Below are 20437 nucleotides of genomic sequence, written 5' to 3' on the forward strand. Positions count from 1 at the left end.
CCGGCAATAGTTTTCGAACTTGAACTTAATAGCAATTCTTAATTAATTCGTTTGTAGTTAGCAAATAGTAGTAAGTTGCTCGAAGTCGGCCTTGTTGGTAAATGACTTTGGATTTCATTTTCTCGTGACGCGTATAGCTAACGATTAATTATACGTAATGTCGCAACTTGTTTTGTTTGGCAGTCGGTCCGTTCCCGTTGCATAGTAACCGTTATTTTGACGGTAAAATTACCACGGCTTGTTTTGATAGACAGTCAATTCATTGACGACTAGTAGGCGGTTGTTTGTGGACTCTTTTGTTGGCAGATTATTTTGCAATCCCATTATTTTGTTTGCCTGGTTGACGAAATAGTAGGAACTTATAGTCGAAGTAGCTCTTACAATAGCCAATTACAAAAGTTATTTGATTTGTTCAATCAAGTTGACGGGGGTAATGTAGAATCCTAGCTACCATAAGCCGCTTTTTTTTGCTGTCGAATCAGGAACGCATGCCATATATAATATACCGAGGAAATAGCTTATAGACCCTGTGACTCGACCCCGTGTAAACAGTGAGCGCTACCGACTGTTAATTTTAATCCGGCTACACCTACTTATTTTAATCTTGCTTACCATTAAACATAAAATGAAAAACTTTATTCTAACTACTTTAACTGGAACGTATAAATCTCATAGCGTTAAAATAAATTTCACTGTGCCAACGATAACCAGTTTTTGTTAATGTAGGTATAATTAGTGACGCGGATAAGCAAAACGATTGTGCACTTTGCAATAAAAAGAGAAAAATTTCAGAAACAAACTTTTGGTAACAGAGTAACAATCGTAAACATTTGGTGCTTTTAACAGAAATTGCACAAAATTTTCAAAAACATCAGCTTAACAGCTACACTATAATAGCAGCAATAGCCTGTCAATTTCTTTTTACCTAATTTTATTTCATTTAATTAAGAACTGATGAAAGTACCGCAACAGTAAGTTGCCCGATACAAGCTGCTCACGAACATGCTACACGTGGAATGAATAAGGATTTAACCTTTAAACTTTTAAAGGATATTAGCAAGGAAATTAATTTCTGTTCTTCATGTACAATTTTTACTAAAAATTCATCAATTGCCACTAACAGTCTATCACCATCAAAACACCTCAGTATTTCCAGCTTTGCAAAAACCAGTCAGAAAAATACTGTAACAAAATATGCATGACGTCTGTCTTTTCTGAGTAAATAACTTTTAAATTTCACATTGCTAAACCTAATAAAGCATAAAATCATGTACAAAAGCAGAAAAGGAATATAGATAGAAAAAATTCAACGCCTTGTTATATAGGTAATCTTGAATCAAGAACATTTTCTTCGTTAAGTAAGCTATATGCGGTAAAGTTTTTGGACGTTCAATGAAACGTATTTAAACTTCTGTTTCAGGTTTGCCGGCATGCCTGTAGTGGTTTACGTTTTCGTCGAGTATCAATTGTCCTGAAAGCGACGTTGCTTTTTTAAATTTCGCGGCTAGGCTTGGATGAGATGAGACGGAATGAATTCCGGATTCTTCATCTACATCGTTTTCAGAGGAGCTGAGATTATCCATCCAGTCGTGGATTGACATGCCATGCTTATATTTTGCACTGAGAGGTGGGATGCGATCACGTGTAATGAGATAGGTTGAGAGATTCATGAGGTCCAAAAAGACTCTATAGCGATCGCTGCAAAACCAAGATAGAAAATCGAATTTAGAAATATATAAATACGCCAAAATCTGATTTTTGGTCTACAGTACACGGTAGGGATGTGCCGCGAGGAAGATTATTCGGGTTCGTGAGAACCCGAATATCATGAAGGTCGACACGAACGAATCCCGAATCTATTCGTATTAGAACCAAACCGTAAAATTCCCTCCAAAAGTTGTCAAGTCTTGCTTCTAAAATGACGTAATCGATAAACAAATCACTTTCTTTCGAAAAATAGTGTTTTAAAAACGATCGAAAAAGCAAAATCGTTAGGAAAACGACCTTCATTGTAAGTACTGCTGAGGCTAGTTTAGCATTGTCGGGAAACTAGACCATCATTTTTTACAAAAGTCAGTAAATTTATAATTAATATTGTATTCGGGTTCGCCATTGTTGCCCGAATCTTCCATAAAGGCGATATTCGGCGAATCTATTCGGGTTTGGGTTCGTATCGGCCAAACACAAGTACACGGTGACTTGCAGAATTTTGTTGTGAGTGTCAATAGTACTAAACAGAGTCAAAAAATAACATATATGTTGTATCAAGCCAATATAATTAATTAATTACCCGCAGGTGGATCGTAAGTACATGTAGCCCGATGATCCTCCCGTTCCGATTTTGCTACCAATCATACGCTGAACCATGCAAGCGTGGTTGTCTAAACAAAAAATGCGTTTGTTGCATTTGATTGCTCTTATCTTTTGTTGTTTTTATGAAACGCTTTACCATTTACATGTCTATGTTTTGTTTTACAAGTTCCATTTTTACAATGTGAAACTCTTTATCACATGAAGAAAGGTTTGTTTTTCTAAGCATTTATGCACAAATTACATCGAAACTTTAACATTGCGCTGTCTATGTCCATCAGACGCTGAAGAATTTGGAAAGGAAGATGGATTCTGGGTTCTTCACGATACAAATATATGAATAAAGCGCCCTGAAAACGACAAAATCAAATCACAATAAAGGTAATAATTTATAGGCTACACAAGTTACGAACTCTTGTACAGTGCAGATTCTTACCAACGTTGCTTTATGAGTGAGTCTTCTGTTCCCTTTTGCACGTAATTCATTGTGCAAGTTTTCATCGAACAAGGTCGCAAAAGTATCCACTTGACTTTGGCATTCTTCTAACAATACTTGTTTTTTGTCCAGATCTTCACATGCCTGGTGTAAGATGATAAGTGTTAGAGATTGTAAATAGATGTAGTCTATCTATTGGCAGTGTAACGTGGTTTCAAGTTAAAGACATTAACAAGTAAGTATTTAAAAAAATATAGCCTGTTTAGAATTAATAGGTTGTTTTAACCATTTAGTAAACCGTATGGAATCGACATACATTATTATAACCTATGAATATCCTCAAACAAAAAAAGTGTTTATTCGACATCGTCGGCGTTGGTTTACCGCTGAAGCTCCGGATTATCAAGCTAATTTGTTAGGGTATATTTTCCGAAAGAAAAATACTTTATTAGTTTCTTCTTGTGGTCTCATTCGATACGGTGCACAAGAAACACCAAACAGGAGAATATTTTGTTAATTCCTTGCATAGTTTTGGTAATACGGATATAGGAGCGAATTCAAAGTTTTGTAGCGCAAGCAGCGATGAAATGACATTAACCTACGTCATTTTCGTCGACAAGTAGCAGGTAAAATGTAAATCCCCATCGTTCATTTATTAAAATATTCCCAGCAGCCTATTATTGGGAACATTTGGAACGTATCTGGAAATCGGGAGTAGAACTAAATTCCCGAAAACAATAAGATTATAACACATTGCGTAAACCACTTTCCACGAATGCTTCACAAATTATTTTGTAACTGTTGGCTTGTGTACGTTAAATCTTACTGCTTCCGTCATTTATTGCCAAGATTAGATCGTCAAAAGGTACAATTGAATACACGGTTTTAACTTGTTGATATCACTGTTTGTTGTGTGGTCAGTTGCGCAGCATATTGCGAACCGAGGCCATGATAAGAGCAATATAATACTAATCAAACTATGACGATATAGAAAAGCATAATTTATTGCAACATCTTGATCTATACTATAGGCAACTCTTTAGTTTAAGGTTATCAAATGACTGTGAGCGAAGTAATTACAAATGCTATACATAACGAACCTGGCAAGCAAATGTATAACTCAAACACTGCACCAATGGGATAAAATTCACACTGATTCATGCAATGACATTATTCTCAAGTAATTAATCTCAAGTCTATCAGTGTATACCTCTGCATGAGCTTTGTTTTGTTCAATCATTCCGTTCACTGCTGATTTATATTTGCCAAAGAAATCGAAGCCGTTTGCTTCCAAACCAGGAGTTCTTTCTAACCAGTTATTGACAACATCGAGAAGTGATTTCTCTGTTCTTGCTTTAAAGATTTTGTCTTTTTCTTCTCCGAAAAACACGTCTGTGTAATGGACTTTATTGTATAGTATCCGAAGCTCCTAAAAATGGTTAAAAGTTAAGCCACTATACTTAGCAAAGGTTTAGAAAACTAACAAAGAAAAACAATGGGTTGTCATTGTTTTCAATTTACACCTTTTTGATGTAATTTGTAGGATATTCGTTACGATGACGTCACGCGGTCGAATACCGCGGCTATGGAAAGATTCAACAACACCCACGACTGCGTAAGATAACTTATAACGAGTATATTTGACGTACGTTTACACGTCACTTATTATCGGTCGGCAGTAAACAAGATGAGAACAAGTACCGCGAAGGAAACTAAAAATCTCTCAACAACACAGTTCGTGCACGATGCTCAGCATTCCTATTAATTATTATTGGTACATAGCCAAGGCAATTTCCAAATGACTCAACTTAAAAGTATGCACGACTGTTTTGGTCGTTTTGAAACATGGACGATATATCAGTCACCGCATGGCCGGAAAGCACTAGCGAAAAATATTTTCACTCTGTGTAACCATTATGTTACAAGCAATATTGATCTATATCGGGTGTATAAAGGAACTTAAAGATAATTTAATTTGTTTACTTTTCTGTAGCGTTTTCGGTTTGGATAACTTTAACACCTTTACTATATGACCATAGACAATTCACATTCCTAGGTAGAGTTGGTTGTCGTTCGTTTTTCAGGATTTTTAACATGAAACCTTCATCCACGTTAACCTGAAGCTACAGTTAGTTTGGCCAAGCACGTTGTAACATATAACATCGTACGGAGTTGCTTCACTCATCAAAGCCTAAATTTTGAAATAATCATTGATCTTTACATTGCCGTATATAGTTTCACAGCCCTGCACCATCTTTCATATTGTTATTAGAATTATACACAGAAACGTTTTATCCATCTGAAAGTGATCCCTTGTAGAAGAGCTTTTAATATCACATTTTTATTTTTGCTTAAACCGCGGAATGGCCTATAATCCTATACAGTGGTTACAGAGCGCCTGAATTCTGTGTGGGAAGCTTGGGCACGATTCTGGGGTCCGGTCTTATACAAAAGACTTTATGAGTTGTATATTTTTGTGATTCCTGCTGCTTTGTGTTCAGCATTGAGAAAGTATAAAGCGAAGAGAGTAAACACGCAGTTCCAACAGAAGACCTGCAGAGTTTGGCGCCGCTCTGCCTACGGCAGTTACATGGGACGGCTTTACTTTATTTACTTAATATTATAAAACTCTTACGTCGCAAACTCCGAGCTTGATTTCCAGCAATCTGAACTGCATGCTTTCAAATCCGGAGCTGTTTCCTAAGTACACTCTAAATTTGTAACAGACAGGGTTCACTATTGGCGTTCACCCAAAAATGAGTAATGCGTTTATACACCATATGTTATTGTCTCTATTTCTATAACACGTGAAGTAAACAGATCGCAGACGTAAGGCTACTACTGCATTTTACCTCATTTCAAGAAAATCCTGAGGTGTCATTGTTTCTATAATAGGGAATTGATCGCAAAGTAGCTGCAGATGAAGTGTAATGTGAGTTATTGTCTTACAGTAAAAATTTTTTCTCAGTTTAGCATACATATATGTCTGATTAATAACTATAGCAGAAAGCAACATAATTTACTTTTACTATTTGCGAAACGCGGTCCAGTCTTTGAATAATACACAAAGTGTTTCTTTCTTCCAAATACTCGCAGTCAAATGTTTTGATTACTGACTCGATGTCGAAAATAATTTGCTTGAACCACAGCTCAAAAGCTAAAATACACAAAAGGTTTAAAAGTGAATGCAGACCGACAAAAACAAAACAATGGAAGATTTTAGGATGCTGAAAGTCTATCTACGAAAAATACACAGCAGTAAGAACTGAAAGGTATTATAAAAGATAAAAATTTATCCAAACATTTCAAGATACCCTGATGAGTGATTATAAACAGATGTTCATCATGAACCGGTGTCACTTTTCCGCCTTCGCTGCTCAGAAGAGATTGAGCTGAAAGTAATTGAGGAATCTAGGAAAGTAAATAGTGTAGCTAATGTTGATATGATTGAATTATTGTACAGACCAAACTCATTGCAAATTGGAAAGGAAAATGGGTCAAATGTGGTACGACACTTTTTTATATGGTTATGACAATATAGTTACAGTGTGGCCCAAACCACGTAAAATAAATTCGGTAGTAAAATGTAAAAATCAAACAGTAAATTAAACAAAATCACGTAAACGCTACCTTCAAATAGGTTTTATAGCTGAGCGGGGTTTCATTATTGATACCGTTGTTGTGATGGCTGTGTGACGCATCAATACTCTGACGACTCTCCAACGCCTGTGATTGGATGCTAGAGGGGCGGTTCCTGTAGGCACGTAATAAATCACGTAAGTCGTAAACGTTGTATGCAGAAAATATGTTACGCTTGTCTGACAATCAGACCATAGCGTGGGCAATTGTAATTACAACGGGCTTATGATATCTGTAATAGCTCTTCGTCATTGCTTGTTACAGAGTTTGCATGTTTGTTTTATGACGCAAAATACACCAACCCAAGTCATTCTGTATTCTCCGAGACAGTTTGCATTAAAATTATAGGTAATATGGTGATATAAAATATTGCGGCGATTCTCGTAACGCTTGTTATGAGCAAGAAATTATATAATTACGGTAATAAATTCACAAGTCTCAAATATTGAAAGCCAAAAAAACTCCAATACCTGGTATTTTAAAGCGTCGTGTAAGTACAATGTGTGAAGTAAAATCAAGATCGACGTATTAGATAAACAACAGGAATTAATTACACTTCGACACAACTTACACGGACATTCAAAGACGATAAATATGCTTCCTGTTTATTTCAGATATTTGATTTCATTTTAAAGGAAAAGTGCCATTTGTCGCAAACAAAAGTCTAATTGATAGGATCAGTTTCTACAATAAACTGAATATTGCATGATACATACTTTGATTTATCTACATGATACATACAAGAGATGTTTGATATCCTTTATAATTTTGATTGCCTGTTTATTGACTGACAGACAAGTATCACTAGCAGGTGGCTTTCTGTAAATCACGGCTTGATTGTCTATCGTAGAAATAGCTTACTTTCATTGAATATAAAATTAACTCAAACTCACTTTCCGGCAAAATAAGGACAAGCCATCGTATTCTTTTCGATTAATGAAAATTCCAAGTTCTTCTCTTTGAGGTTGATTTGCAAACTGCGTAGCACTAAACAGAACTGTGATTCTTTTAACAGTGCCTTTATAAGCACGCCTCTAAGACAACAAAAACTATGCAGACTGACTATTTCACCGTAAGTAGGTCACGCAGTCCATAGTTACAGATAGATGGTTAGGTTAGGAGAACGGGCATGAAAAAAGTCGATTTAATCTCTTTGGAGTTTATTTGAAGTTAGGTTTAGATTAGAACATTGATTTAGGTTAGGTTTAGGTTACTGTGTTATAACATTTAAGTTAGAGTAACAAGAAACCACGAAAAATAGGTTCGAACGTACTATTTTCCCCGGTGAAATAGTAGTAGCCAAAACTATGGCCTACAAGTGTGATATATGCCTTGATTTCTGAGCATGCAGTGTATATTGCTTCGACTATTACAACGTTTAACGGCGATAGTTTGCTTGTTATATAAATGTCTTGCCTGGAATGAATTTAACAGAAGCAACATGTAGCGTTGTTGCTGTCATAAGTAGCTTTTAACACATTTCCAGCTATACATGAAGAGTAAGCAGTTTCAAGTTGATAAAAAGAAAATGAAAAAGCATAAAGTTGGCTTCTCGTTTTTTCGGTCATTGCATGTTTAGTTATAAGCGTACTCAAAAATTGATCACACTGACTTGGATAAACCACGCTTTGTTTAGCCAACTAACTCTGGTTTCAACTTTATTTCTAAACTCTCTGTTGTCTTCCACTCAGTATACACTTGAGCTCGCCGCATTTAACTATACATTCTACCAAATGCTTTAAGCTAACCACAAGATTAAATAATAACAGCAAATGTAACCGAGAAAATATGCGACTACATATTAATAAGATATTTTGTATGTCCCTCGTCAGCAAGCTCTATGAACTACGCAATGGTGTGAGCAATATCTGACACTTCCCACTTTTTTACATCAAATGACAAAAGATTAAGTAGACATGCAAAAGCTGCTTTTCCTAACTTTCGTGCCCGTGCCCCGGGCGGCAAAATCACAAACGAACCGAACTGAGAATGTCTTGCCAACGCATCATGATCTGCTGCATGACATTTTTGTCTCACACATAATCGTTTTCGGTATATTATATGCAAGCCTATATTTCTGTTGTTTCTTCAAAGCACACGATACGCCTATTGCGACTTTATGCAGGAAGTGTTGGTTCAGTTTCCAACTTTCAGCACATTCTCGTGGATTTAGTGTTCATCACATGACCCATTAATGGTCCAGAAATAACTTCCAAACAGCTCAACCTGCCCGCGGCAGACACCGTCATGACTGATGAGTAGATGACACATCACGTTTAGCAGAAAGCGCAACTGACAACAATTAATTAGCATGGAACTTTAAATTGCGATGAAAGTATAGCCATCGATTTCCATTCTGCAAATATGAATGACTAAGCAGTTGTCCGTTATTATGTAGAATGTAGATAAACGAATGACAGTGACAACAAACAATCACCGACTTGGATCTATAAGCATAACAAAACCGTCATACGAGTATACAGCGATACCACAAACACTACATCTCCTGCAATCTTTGGAACAACATGTACATCATCAGTTGAATTAATCATTTGGAAGTACACACTTCCTGGTAGGCTACTGTAAGGCATTTGAATATTGATGTTCAAACCGGCGAAAAGTTTTCCCACAACATAAACTCGGAAACGACTTCCCGCTGCTCAAGTTCCGGTTACCGAACCTGTCTGTTTGCATTATCCGATAGAAACGTTTTTATTTTTTTGGATTTTTTTTTGCTTTTCCTTCAAACAAATCACTTCCATATTTTCTCCACCTTGCTAATAGGCATCAGGCAAATTATTCATACCGTACATATATTTACGTTTTCATAGAAATAATATATACCTAAACTGAGAGCTTGAAGCCTACAAGACAACATCGATTACAGGTTGTACTGTAGCATCGAACTGTATGGAATTCCTTCCCACTATATCTACGCAAGATCCAACAAAATATTTTTCCGAGTTTAATAGATGACTTTCAAAACACAAGATGTCGCTCAAATCTGTTCAAACACAACTTAAAAGTTCTGTATTTCATAGCAAACATTTCGGGTATCGCCCCCCTCAAATTAGCAGATTAAGTGTTTCAGAAACTACCATTTCTGCGCAGCCTGGAGTCTCCAAACACTAATGTAGTTAGAAATCACGTTACATTATCACGCCACCAGTCAAAACGTGCATTGACATTTGTTAGCATATTTATTTCTTGAAAAGAGCGGTGATGTGTGTTTATTCTCACTTTGTTCTATGCTACAGATATGTCCGCATCGTGCATCAGATAATGCTGTCATACGTTGGCCAAATATTGTACCTTAACTGGGGTACTGGATATTGTGACTGACTGGCCGACTGCTTACTGGCATGACTATTTAGACAAACTCGCAAATTGACCAGACGCTGCCGAGATAACCCAATTAAACTCACCGCAGTCAGCAAAGTAAACAAGATAAATAAACAAAAATTTAAAGTAACAATAATCCGCCACAAACGTCGGGAAGAAAACTAAAGGCTTCAAAATCCTCACAAAATCAACCAAAACACCCAAGACAAGAAATGAAATAAATGAAAGATTGATTTTGAAATTTCATATTCACGACTCATCTATTTTACTCAAATGTATGATTGCTAATCTCCTCGACCAGAAATTGAATCTTGCCACTGTGTGAAACTATAGCTTTTTCAAAGGTGCAGGTCAGTTTAATAACATGTCTCGAATGCCCATTGCACTTGTGTTCAAGCTTCAAAGCATTGTACCAATCCCGATGTCCATATGACATGGACTGTTTGGTACCACGTCGCTTTACTTTGGCGCAACAATTGTGGAGTATACGCAACTAGCTTTCCTACACTCGAAAGCAGCCACAACGGCATACTTTGTGCATAAGACAAAGCGCCACATGCAGTAAAATTGACTCCCACATAAACACCTTCAAAATATTCCAAAAGTAAGAAACAAATTACTAATGCAAATTTCAGAAAGCCCTCGTGATCGAAAAAATAAGCCTCTCAATAAAACCAGACAATAAAAACGGCTATTTTGCTCCTAAATAAATTATAACCATGACTATTTTACCACGTCCAATGCTATTTTTCTTAACCTACTTCATATGGAATAAATTGGTATCAGGTAGGTCGCTAGCACAGTAAACGAGTCGGTGTTAGGTAGATTCTGCAACGTTATGACGTGAATGCAACGTATAGCACAATGGTCATAGTTAATTCGACGAACAACAAACCACGTCATCTTTCGCAAAACTTATATGTTTAAGAGCCATGCGTGTCGTTTTAACGTCATTCGCTGCATTTATGTTTGTTTGTTTCATTATACGCAAAGAACACCCTACCACGTGTTTGTGAAATGCTTTAAAATACAGCTCATTCACGACTGGTACGTATACATTATACGTTCGGTGGTAAACCCTTAAGTTACTGGTAACTTGGCTATATAATTTATAAGTTTCTTAAACAAAAATTTCCTAAAATGATGCTTATATTAAATTCACTACCACTTTCAACTCAGTTGATGCATTTTAAAGTAGGTTTAAAATTTGCTTGTCTGAAGATGGCGTGATACTATTTATCACGAGTCTAAAGAATGATACCAACCAACATGCCAATAAGCTAAGCCAGAACAGTCAGCATATTGCTAGTCACATAAAGGATAAAAAATGATGGGATTTGAAGTATCTATAAATTTAGATAACTTTCAATTAAACTAAATGATTTTATTTCAGTAACCTTTATATGTTACAATGTGATCTTTATGTATGATATCACCTCTCTCTATAGTTGTATATATTACAGGCTATGTGCAACCATTAAGTACATTGTCCATAGGCTATACTGTATTATTTGTGCAACAATACTGCAAAAAAAATATTCTGTCATTCGTTGAAGGAAAAAATATATCAAAACTCTAGATACCCATCAACTACCCATATTTTCAGACAGTAACCTAAAATTGGTGTTTCTGCAAACCCAGTTCTTCATTGATGGGACAAATGTACTAACTATTAAACGTGATCGACATCTAAGTGTACTGTATAGTGTGTAGAACTGTTTTTATCAGTCCGTTCGGCTTATTCTGTCTTCACTTATACTTATACTTCACTTATGCTTCTTTCTTCAAATGTCCATATCAAACGAATTACTTTGAGGGGCAGAAGCAGTGAATTTTTAAAGCCCCGGGGTGTCGCTGTTAATGACATCGAAACAAATTATATTGGGTCAAATAAATTGACGTATCGCCTTTTGCAAACGCGCATGATTGATTGAATTCAAAGTTTTTGTGTTCTTCCATAATTGTGTTGTATGGAGTAATCCCCAAATAACTGGAAGTCACGTTTTCATATCATGTGTCGTGACGTGCAGTGACATTTGTTGGCATATAGGCATATACACATGCGCGGTAAGGGAGCTATATTGTACATGTAAGCGTACAACAGCCGAACGTTTGAAGATAGCGTGGTAGATTCTGAAGTATGTATTAGCAACGTGTATTGAGTTTTGCAAAATTTCCTGTTTCGTTCAACACTGACGTATATTGGCCTAAACGTAAGCAGGCATTTGTCAAACCGGCACAAAAATGATCCAAAACCCAGAAACTGAACGTGTCGTCATGCCATGTCCTTTTCAATAATTATAAGTCTTCTTGCGTTTAGTTTGAGGTTTAAATTTGGAAAAGTGACGTTCGCTTTTTCGCTGTGTGAATTAGGCTAATTCGTTTATCGTAAACCTAAACTTTGTTAAAGCTGTCCATTTTGCAGAAAGCTGTATTGCTCCATTTAAGACCGGACTCACAGAGTTTGTCAATTATTTGTTGAAAGAAAAGAGAAGAGTTATGAAGGTTTTTCAAACTTTGATTTTGGTTGTAAGTTTACTGGGTAAGTTCTTGTAATCTTTAATCGTGTTATAGGCTATTCTGGGCTGAAAAAAAACGATGCATACTTCAGGGCGTGTATAAAAAAAAGTTGCTGAAGCTGAGAATTTTTACAACTAAAAATTAGAAATTTATTAGTTTTTCAAAGCCACCAGCAGTTATAAAGCAACAATGTTGCAATTATTAATTTTTAGTTTCACAGTGGAAGCATGAAAACACGACATTTAAAATACGCACCTGTATTATTATGAATGTCTCTTTTTTATAAACTTAAAAGAATTGAGTTATATATCTTTTTAAATTTCAGGAGTTTTGGAAAATCACGTTACGGTTGCGTGTGATAACAGCATACTGCAATCGTTTGGCACCGAGCGATATAATCCAAGGAAAAGTGAAAACTGTACCTGGACTTTCGTTCCTCCAGAAAACAGAACGGATTTGATGCTGATCTTAAGATTTACAACCCTGGCGCTTTATACAGATGGATTCCCGAATAACGTCATCACTTTGCCCGATGGTACTTTTTAATCTGTTTATACACGTTATATAACAACGTACGTGGTTTTCAGTATAGTGTATACAAGATTTGTTGTTTTATAACCTGAAACGTGCTCGAAAACTGTAGAACATAATTGAGGAAAATATACTGGCATATCTATTGATATGGAGCATACAGGTCGAACAGTTTACATTGTAACTTGTACATTTTGAAATGTAATATCACGAATCAGTTTCAACTTTTCACGCAACGACTGTTAAAGTTCATATACTTTTTAAATTTTAGGTGGATATAATTAATATCAAATTTAAACTTAAAAGGTTTTTCCGGGACTTGTAAAAATAAAATATGGCAACAATAAGTCATCGATAACTTTGATGTGATTTGTTTAGGCACAGTCCTGCCAAAGATGAGTCGGATAAACAGCAACAAGAAAATGTGCACCAAGTACATTGCGAAAAATATGCAAACTAAAGAATGCAATTATGAGCTCGCTTCTTCATACTGCCCTCTTCAAAACAACCGCACTCTTGACAGCTGGCCGCCGAAGCTTCGGGCCACCACACAAGAAGCAACATTTCGACATGCTACGGGTAGTTTTTACCTCAACTTTTATTTTGATTATCTTTACATTCCCTGCACCGAATCAAAACTGCCTTCACCACCAAGCACAGGTAAGATAGCTTTCGAGGAATGAAAATAGAAACATTATGCAGTTGTGAACGATATCTTAAAATCAACGAATGTAACATAAAATAAACGAATGTAGGACGTAGGATGACTGCTGCAAGTGAAATATGACTTTAAAAATATATTACAAAAAGAATTGCGAAATTTTTGTGTTAACAGAAATGGAACCGATTCAAAGTACTGGAAGCATAACAGCAGCAATTGTTCTTGGTATCCTGCTGATAATTGTCGTCGTCGCCTTTGTGTTATTTGCACTGAAATGCAGGCAAGGGCATGACATTACACCATACACGTTTATTTTTTGTTATAAGAATAGCCGAATAACGGTTACGTTTTCCAATGCAGAAACAACAGGAAGTTGCCAAACAAACAAAGGCACGACTATGCTTACGTAAATGTGAATGGGCACGCTTCCCAGCCGTCTGCAAGCTTCAGAAATACCCAGCAACCTGAAAGAACCGGTAGTGGTGCAAGTAGATCTAAGAAAAATGAAAACGATTACGTTTACGCGGGACCTGGTTCTAGTCCTTACCTCCAGCCACTGCGAGCATCGGTAAAACAGATTGAAAACGGCAAACCAGCACCTCAAAACATTTCAAATTATGAATCGCCATACAATATGATACCCGAACAAGAGAGTGTTCCAAATGTTCTCTACCATACTTATAACGACTCGCCTACTGGATAAAAGCTGCACTATGCCTTCTCTTTACCTGTATGGAAGAGCCTTGATATGCTATGATTTTACAAGAGCGGTCCAGCAAAAGCGTTATGTGGCTAAATTACATTTAATATATTTTGTCCAGCACTGACGTGATAAATTCTTTGCCGGGCTGTAATGATGCAGCTGATTGTACAAATTTTGCATTAACAAAACTGTCAAAGCAAGCAGTTTAAACTTTTCAGTGACTCACAATGTTCATTAAGTATGAGTGCTTTTTGATTGTATGACGTTGCCTCGTTTGTGTTCTTTTGCACAATTTGTTAACGTAAAAGTACTTATAAATTTGAAACCATTCTTGCAAGCAAATCTTGTTACATCGAAGCATGGATAGCAGTCCTTCCATTTTGGTTGTCCATTACCATTACTCGATAACGTTATCAGTTTACCAAACTAGTTGTGATTTATTCATTCCTAATCTAACTGCGAAAGTATTATTACAGTTTGACCTATTACTACAGTATTGCATGCGTATGGAAAATGCTCACGGTCATGCAGACCATGGTTCGTAAACAAAAGGCAATCTGTGTAAAGGTTCCAGCAAACGCACTTAAGCTTTGTCACTTCCTTATTGCAGTTAATTGTTACAGTTGCGCACTACCTTATGTATAAGTTTGTTGTGCTAAAGTTTGAAGAATCACAACGTAGAAAATAGTATAATAGAGAAGCTTAGGCGCATTACAATTGCGTGAATAAAGGAATATGCAAGTGTTTGTCAGTTTAAGTTTAACTCTATATCTGTTGCTAAGTAAGTATAGAATATAGATAAATTACTATAACCACTACAATATTTAGAAATAAACTTTGTTTAACTATTTGCATACTATTTTACGTACAATCGTACATCAATTACTATGAGTCAATATGCAAACAATTTTACAAACAAATACATGTAAAGTTTGCTTCGTTTAATCATCAATACCAACAGTATGTGTCAGTAAAAGTGTATCATTTCCTGTTCTCCGATTACGCCAAAGTGAAAACTAAATCACTTCAACGCTGTATGCTAATACTACTGGAGTAATTAAGCATCAAGGAAGGCTACGGTTTGTTGCGTTTTCTGCTTATGAAAACCCTTCCGCGACAGACGGGATTTTGATTACACATCCAACACTGTTTTGTGACTGTTTAACTCACAGATCAACTTTGACTTGAATTGGGTACTGCCTTCAAGTTTGGTGATTGCTGATATTGATAGGAATATTTTTGACTTTTTGTTACTGGATTATTTGTTGAACGTTTTACAAAAAAGGAAGTTAACATAACCACGGAAACTTTTGAATCTGGTTTAAAGTAAACTAGTACTGTGTCCTACGTAGATGAGTATTGTAAACAGTATTGTAGCCTACACAGATGCTATCCCATTCGTTTACGCCAACTTCTTATGGCAATGAAACCTTTCCATCGCCATTTATACGTATAAGGTTTTATCGTTACCACTATAAATAAATAAACTTTGTTATCTTTCTTTATTATAGTTTTATCTTTGCAAGGTCAAGGACGTCTTGGAATAGCAACGACTTCCGTCGATGTACAAATCCTCTCAGCAACGGAAGGATTTGTTATGTACACCTCCCCAACATCAAAGCGTGACCACAAAATGACATATGTATTTAACCATCCTGAAAACCGTACAGATGTGGTCCTTGTGCTTAACATTCATTACATCTACTCTTATGTGAACGTACAAGACCGCATAATAACTCCTGAAAGTAAGAAACATGTAAGCAAATGTGGCATACAATTTTGATTAAATAGCATAGCCACTGTACAAATTGCGTTTATTGTTTTGTCAGACGTTACTCTTTCTCGTCAGAAGTTTCTAGCGCAAAACGAATACATTTGTCGGAAGTATGTCATTTCAGAAGCCCAAAAAAAGGCGTGTAATGTCTCATATGTTACGAATTACTGCCCGAAGAAACAAATTTCCCAGGCGAAGTCCTGGCCCCCACGACTGATGAGTATTGACCATAAAAGTTATAACAATGGAGAAAATCATCTACTGTATAAATTTTCTTTCTATTTCCTACCCTGCTCAACGGAAACGAATCAACACAGTAATCCTGGTAAATTTTGTTTTCTGTGCTTTGCTGTATAACATGCTCAAGTCAGCATTTCTAATACTGTACCGTGCTTATATTTACTATATTATAGCCCATAGGCTTATAAGCTATACGGAGTGACTTTGGAAGGCCATATACTGTAACTACATACAGTACGTTAGTGTGGTTTAGTGAGATGTTTTTTATACGTATAGGCTAATTTGAAGCGTTGTTGGAATAACTATTGTTATAATCAAATTGAAGTCATTAACTACGATATGAAAACTCTATAGTTTGGTGTGCAGGTTCTGTCGGCGCCACCGCTGCAGCTGTAACAGGCTTTGCGCTATTAGGATTTTGCCTGTTAAGCCACTTTTACTGGGTCCGCAAGCGGTAAGATTTTTTCATACATTTGTGGTTATTTCCATACATTTTATAGCTAAGATTACGATTAGGATCTCTTTTCTTTCATTATTATCAAGTAGGCTATAAACAAACAGATGTGGCCAATTCACACTTTGATTGTCAAAAGGAGCCGCATGTTTGTAGAAAATGATGGTATAACATAACCACTACACTAGAACGAGATATTATCGCACAGCACATAGGCCTAATGCTAAAAGTTTTATTTTATTTTTTCAGGTCAAACAATAAGAAAAAAGACGCATTAAGTTCATTTCCCAACATCACCGTAAACTACTCTGTACCGCAAACACCGACCCGCGAACATCAAACGGACGGAGATTATGATAAACTTGAACATGACTCAATTGTGAAATCCGATGTAAAAACAAACATTTCGTCGATATCTCCGTCATATAGGTCAGTTAATAACAAGCAACTTGTTGACAATGAGTTGTACCAATCCATGCAATCTGCCAACACCAACGCCTCAAATAGATATTACAGAGTACAGAAGAGAACTTAACTTTTCTTTATGAAGTTCAATGATCTGATGCGAGTGATGTTTTATACATTTGTAATTGTGTTATGAATATCGCTTAGAAAAGTCAGTCAAGGCGATAGAATAGACCTTCTGTATATGTATTCCTACTATATTAGGCCTATTACTATGTGTTTCTGTATTTTAAAGTGTTTTTCGTTGCGTCATACGCCCGGGAATTAATATGCTATTAGGCTACTATATTAGTTGACGCATCAACGATTTTATTCTCCTCGGCATAATGCCATAAATCCTGAAGCAGACCTATAGCCGCGGTTGCCATACCATCCTCTTTTCTAAGAAACGTCCTTATTTTTGTCTTAATTTTAGGGCAGAGGTTCCTATTCTGGGCAGTTTCGACACCTTTAGTATACCATTCTGTATCAAACAGATAGCAAAATTAAGAACATACAAATAGTGTCTCGTTTTGTTTTTAGGAACATTGATTGCCTTCTCCTGTTGTGCACTATTTGAGGTAGTATTCTTCTTTCGTTTCCTAGTCGTCCTTATTTTTGAGTCCAGACCGATAGCAACCCTGCCTATATAGACTATAGTTAAATTTTCGTTGTCAGCTTGCCAATCAAATGGCGGTCGTGTTTTAGTTTTTGAAAAACGTTGCATCAAGCTCTCCTAAAGTTTAAGTACGAATAAAAATTTATCATCTTGCATAGCTTTTCAAGATTAATTAACAGAAGATATGTTTAATTGATATTTTTGTATCAAAAAAGTACGATATTCGCATGCAGGCAGGTATAAAAACTCGCTTCATTCGCGTTGTCAATCTCTTTCTCGAAATCATTTGGCCAATGAAGCTGCGCTATATTGCACGATATACAGGCTCACATGTCACCGCATAAAGAAGATTAGACTTCGAATTTCCGAATGTCAACTCATTCTGGTCACAACTTGAAAATAATAATAAATTGTACGGTTTTCCAACAAACATTGATCTATAGATTTATTATTTCTTTTACGTGCTTAAAGCTACCTAATTAGCTAGGTAGCTTATTTAGCTTACTGGTTTTTTATATATTTTTATGGATTTTTTTGTGAAACGTTTTTTCAACAATGCGAAATCACCATAGTGTCGTCACATCAATCAATTCGATTGAATCAATTTTGTTTATTTACATCGTGTAGACAAATAGCCTACGTGATTCTAAAAAATTTCTATTTCTTTTTTATAAATAATAGAAGTAGGCGATAAATTGTTTCTTTTCTTTATCCATGTGAGGGGAAGGTGAGGTACGACGAAATGGTTTTTAATAAAACACGATAGCTGGTTCGTTTTGCAGGTCAAGTTCTTAGCTATGGTTATAAAACAAAAATTTTAATTTCGTTCAAAATTATCTGACTAGTCGCTTAAGCTACATTATCTAGCCGTTATTTATCATTTTCTATTTTGCTTCTACCGTAAAAGTGACGTCAGACTTAAATATATATTGATATAGTATTATATGCTCTAACTTTATTTTTTTCCTAAGGATATCTCAATGCAATGCTTGACATCAAGCTTAGATTTATGATTTTATTGCACAAGCTCTAATCTTGTCCTAAAAGCTTATTTAACTGCTTTCTCCCAAGAGTAGGTTATTTTAGCTGATGTAAAGAAACAATATCTGAGATATAACAACCAATGAGCAAATTTCTAGACAAAGAACGACTTCCTCATTGGCAAACAGCAATATTTTGAAATGTAGTCCCATGACCTTTGTTTGTTGTCGAATCGTTTATGAGCCATATTCGAGTTGCTTTTATTTCTGTCTATATTAGCTGTCATAACCTTGGAGCATAGAGCCAAATGTAACTAAGGCTTTATTAAACTGAATTGTGCTAGTCCTAAAGTAAGACATATAATTAGTTACGTAAGACATTACTTCAAATTATATAACACTTATATAAATAAACTTTTAGCATTAAGTACTGTATATTAGGAGGACTCCCAAACTACCAGCCAACACTACGCTTAGTAAAACTGAACCACGTCGTACAGACAAAACTTTAGCACAAAACACAAAAACCAATCAAGGCGGCGCGATAATGCGCGAAGTAGAAAGAAAAATAGCAGCAAGAAATGTCACCACATTTACCTATCTTCTCACCTGCATGTATAGAAGCGTGTACAGACCTCGATCGGCTTCGCAGGCGGAGCGTGACTGTTTTATACATGGGGTGGTAACAAATGTCTACTGGGTAGTAATAAAGGACTATCAGGTGATAAATATAAGGTTTGATGAATTGAACGTACAGGGTTTTTATATGATGTTTATCTTTCGCAAAATGTTTTTATCCGGGACTTTTAATAGATTAATCACCCAGAAAGGTTAATTTAACCCAAAGTACGTTTAACTGATAAGCTTGGAATGTTTCTAAAGTAGACGTTCCTTCTGAAAGCTTATTGGAGTGGGATCAGATAAGAGTTCAGAAAATAACAGAATATTATATTGCAAATTGACAAATTATGTTACTATTTTTCCAAATTGTTGCCAGAATGAAAACTTTATATTATATTAAATACTGACATATTTCGGACTTAACACTGATCTTTTCCGGCACGTGTTGTCATTGTTCCAACAATTGGTATAATAAAGCAATTTCAACTCTCCCCAAGTTATACTAAGTTTAATAGCTCATACAAATGATAGATCGCTGAACAAGACCTACCACTTTCATTAATTCCCGGAGTAATAGAATGAACTAAATTGGCTTCATCGGAGCCGTAGCTGGAGCAGGAGTCAACAAAACATTACCCCAATCACCACTGCCCTTGATGCTGAGACCAGAAATGACCAAAGTTCATATAAATCAGTGGTTCTCAAACTGGGGTCCGCGAGACAATTTTCTGGGACCGCGAAGCACCATCCAAAAAAAGGCACTACTTGCCATCAAGCCAAAAGCTCGAAACCGGTTGAATGTGATTCACGATATTAGGGTTGCGTTGTCCAAAACGGAACTGTGATAATATTATGAATTAATGTAATATAAGATTGTGTAAGACATAGAATTCTCGTCTATCGAATCAGCAAAGCATAACACTGCGTGACGTAATCGATCTCTTCCTGCTTGTTGTGCGTGCAGTACGAGTTATTCATTCCTTTTTTGCTATTACGTTTAACGCCGCAACATGTCTTTATGCTGTTGCTGTCACAATGTTTTATCTTGATGTATTCGTTTAAAGAAGCTTTAATATAATCAGAATAGAAAGTTGTCGAGGTGAACAATTAATTCTAAGATTAAGAAAAGCAGAACAACGACCTTGAGGCTCATTTACCATCGA

At 36.0% G+C, this 20437-nt stretch overlaps 3 protein-coding genes across 6 annotated transcripts; 2 read left to right on the top strand and 1 right to left on the bottom strand.

Moving 5' to 3' along the window:
* Positions 1-672: 672 nt before the first annotated feature.
* On the bottom strand, positions 673-10570 carry LOC143462131 (tryptophan 2,3-dioxygenase-like). Of its 3 annotated transcripts, none has more exons than XM_076960185.1 (12): positions 9230-10570; positions 7279-7372; positions 6377-6500; positions 6061-6157; positions 5770-5903; positions 5599-5660; positions 5382-5457; positions 3957-4175; positions 2747-2890; positions 2555-2660; positions 2291-2381; positions 673-1698 (listed from the first exon to the last, which is right to left on the bottom strand). In XM_076960185.1, exons 1-12 carry the CDS (start codon positions 9261-9263, stop codon positions 1404-1406), a joined length of 1476 nt encoding a protein of 491 aa, XP_076816300.1. In that variant the 5' UTR covers positions 9264-10570; the 3' UTR covers positions 673-1403. The 3 variants fall into 3 exon arrangements, with proteins under 3 accessions (XP_076816300.1, XP_076816293.1, XP_076816307.1); XM_076960178.1 differs by lacking the exon at positions 9230-10570 and adding an exon at positions 7802-9214; XM_076960192.1 differs by lacking the exons at positions 7279-7372; positions 9230-10570 and adding an exon at positions 6957-7235.
* Positions 10571-11180: 610 nt separating this feature from the next.
* LOC143462165 (uncharacterized) lies at positions 11181-14888 on the top strand. Its single transcript, XM_076960214.1, has 5 exons — positions 11181-12269; positions 12573-12782; positions 13157-13438; positions 13614-13719; positions 13800-14888. Exons 1-5 carry the CDS (start codon positions 12227-12229, stop codon positions 14140-14142), a joined length of 984 nt encoding a protein of 327 aa, XP_076816329.1. The 5' UTR covers positions 11181-12226; the 3' UTR covers positions 14143-14888.
* On the top strand, positions 14784-18616 carry LOC143462172 (uncharacterized). 2 transcript variants are annotated; one of them, XM_076960233.1, is made up of 5 exons: positions 14784-14923; positions 15669-15887; positions 15972-16241; positions 16523-16610; positions 16860-18616. In XM_076960233.1, the coding sequence occupies exons 1-5, from the start codon at positions 14878-14880 to the stop codon at positions 17143-17145; spliced, it is 909 nt and encodes a 302-aa protein (XP_076816348.1). In that variant the 5' UTR covers positions 14784-14877; the 3' UTR covers positions 17146-18616. The 2 variants fall into 2 exon arrangements, with proteins under 2 accessions (XP_076816348.1, XP_076816341.1); XM_076960226.1 differs by having other exon boundaries at positions 14788-14923; positions 15654-15887.
* Positions 18617-20437: the final 1821 nt, after the last annotated feature.

This window comes from Clavelina lepadiformis, chromosome 1 (assembly GCF_947623445.1).
Source record: "Clavelina lepadiformis chromosome 1, kaClaLepa1.1, whole genome shotgun sequence".
Lineage (NCBI taxonomy): Eukaryota > Metazoa > Chordata > Ascidiacea > Aplousobranchia > Clavelinidae > Clavelina > Clavelina lepadiformis.

Bases quoted from the DNA above. Each gene is read 5' to 3' on its own strand.
- LOC143462172 (XM_076960226.1), top strand. From the start codon at position 14,878: ATGCAAGTGTTTGTCAGTTTAAGTTTAACTCTATATCTGTTGCTAA. The intron at 14,924-15,653 runs GTAAGTATAGAA...TCTTTATTATAG, and splicing joins AACTCTATATCTGTTGCTAA to TTTTATCTTTGCAAGGTCAA. The intron at 15,888-15,971 runs GTAAGAAACATG...TTGTTTTGTCAG, and splicing joins CCGCATAATAACTCCTGAAA to ACGTTACTCTTTCTCGTCAG.
- LOC143462165 (XM_076960214.1), top strand. From the start codon at position 12,227: ATGAAGGTTTTTCAAACTTTGATTTTGGTTGTAAGTTTACTGG. The intron at 12,783-13,156 runs GTACTTTTTAAT...TGATTTGTTTAG, and splicing joins CGTCATCACTTTGCCCGATG to GCACAGTCCTGCCAAAGATG. The intron at 13,439-13,613 runs GTAAGATAGCTT...TTGTGTTAACAG, and splicing joins GCCTTCACCACCAAGCACAG to AAATGGAACCGATTCAAAGT.
- LOC143462131 (XM_076960178.1), bottom strand. From the start codon at position 7,847: ATGACAGCAACAACGCTACATGTTGCTTCTGTTAAATTCATTCCAG. The intron at 6,501-7,278 runs GTGAGTTTGAGT...ACGTGCCTACAG, and splicing joins TGTCCTTATTTTGCCGGAAA to GAACCGCCCCTCTAGCATCC. The intron at 4,176-5,381 runs GTAAGAGTTTTA...AACCATTTTTAG, and splicing joins TCAAGCTCGGAGTTTGCGAC to GAGCTTCGGATACTATACAA.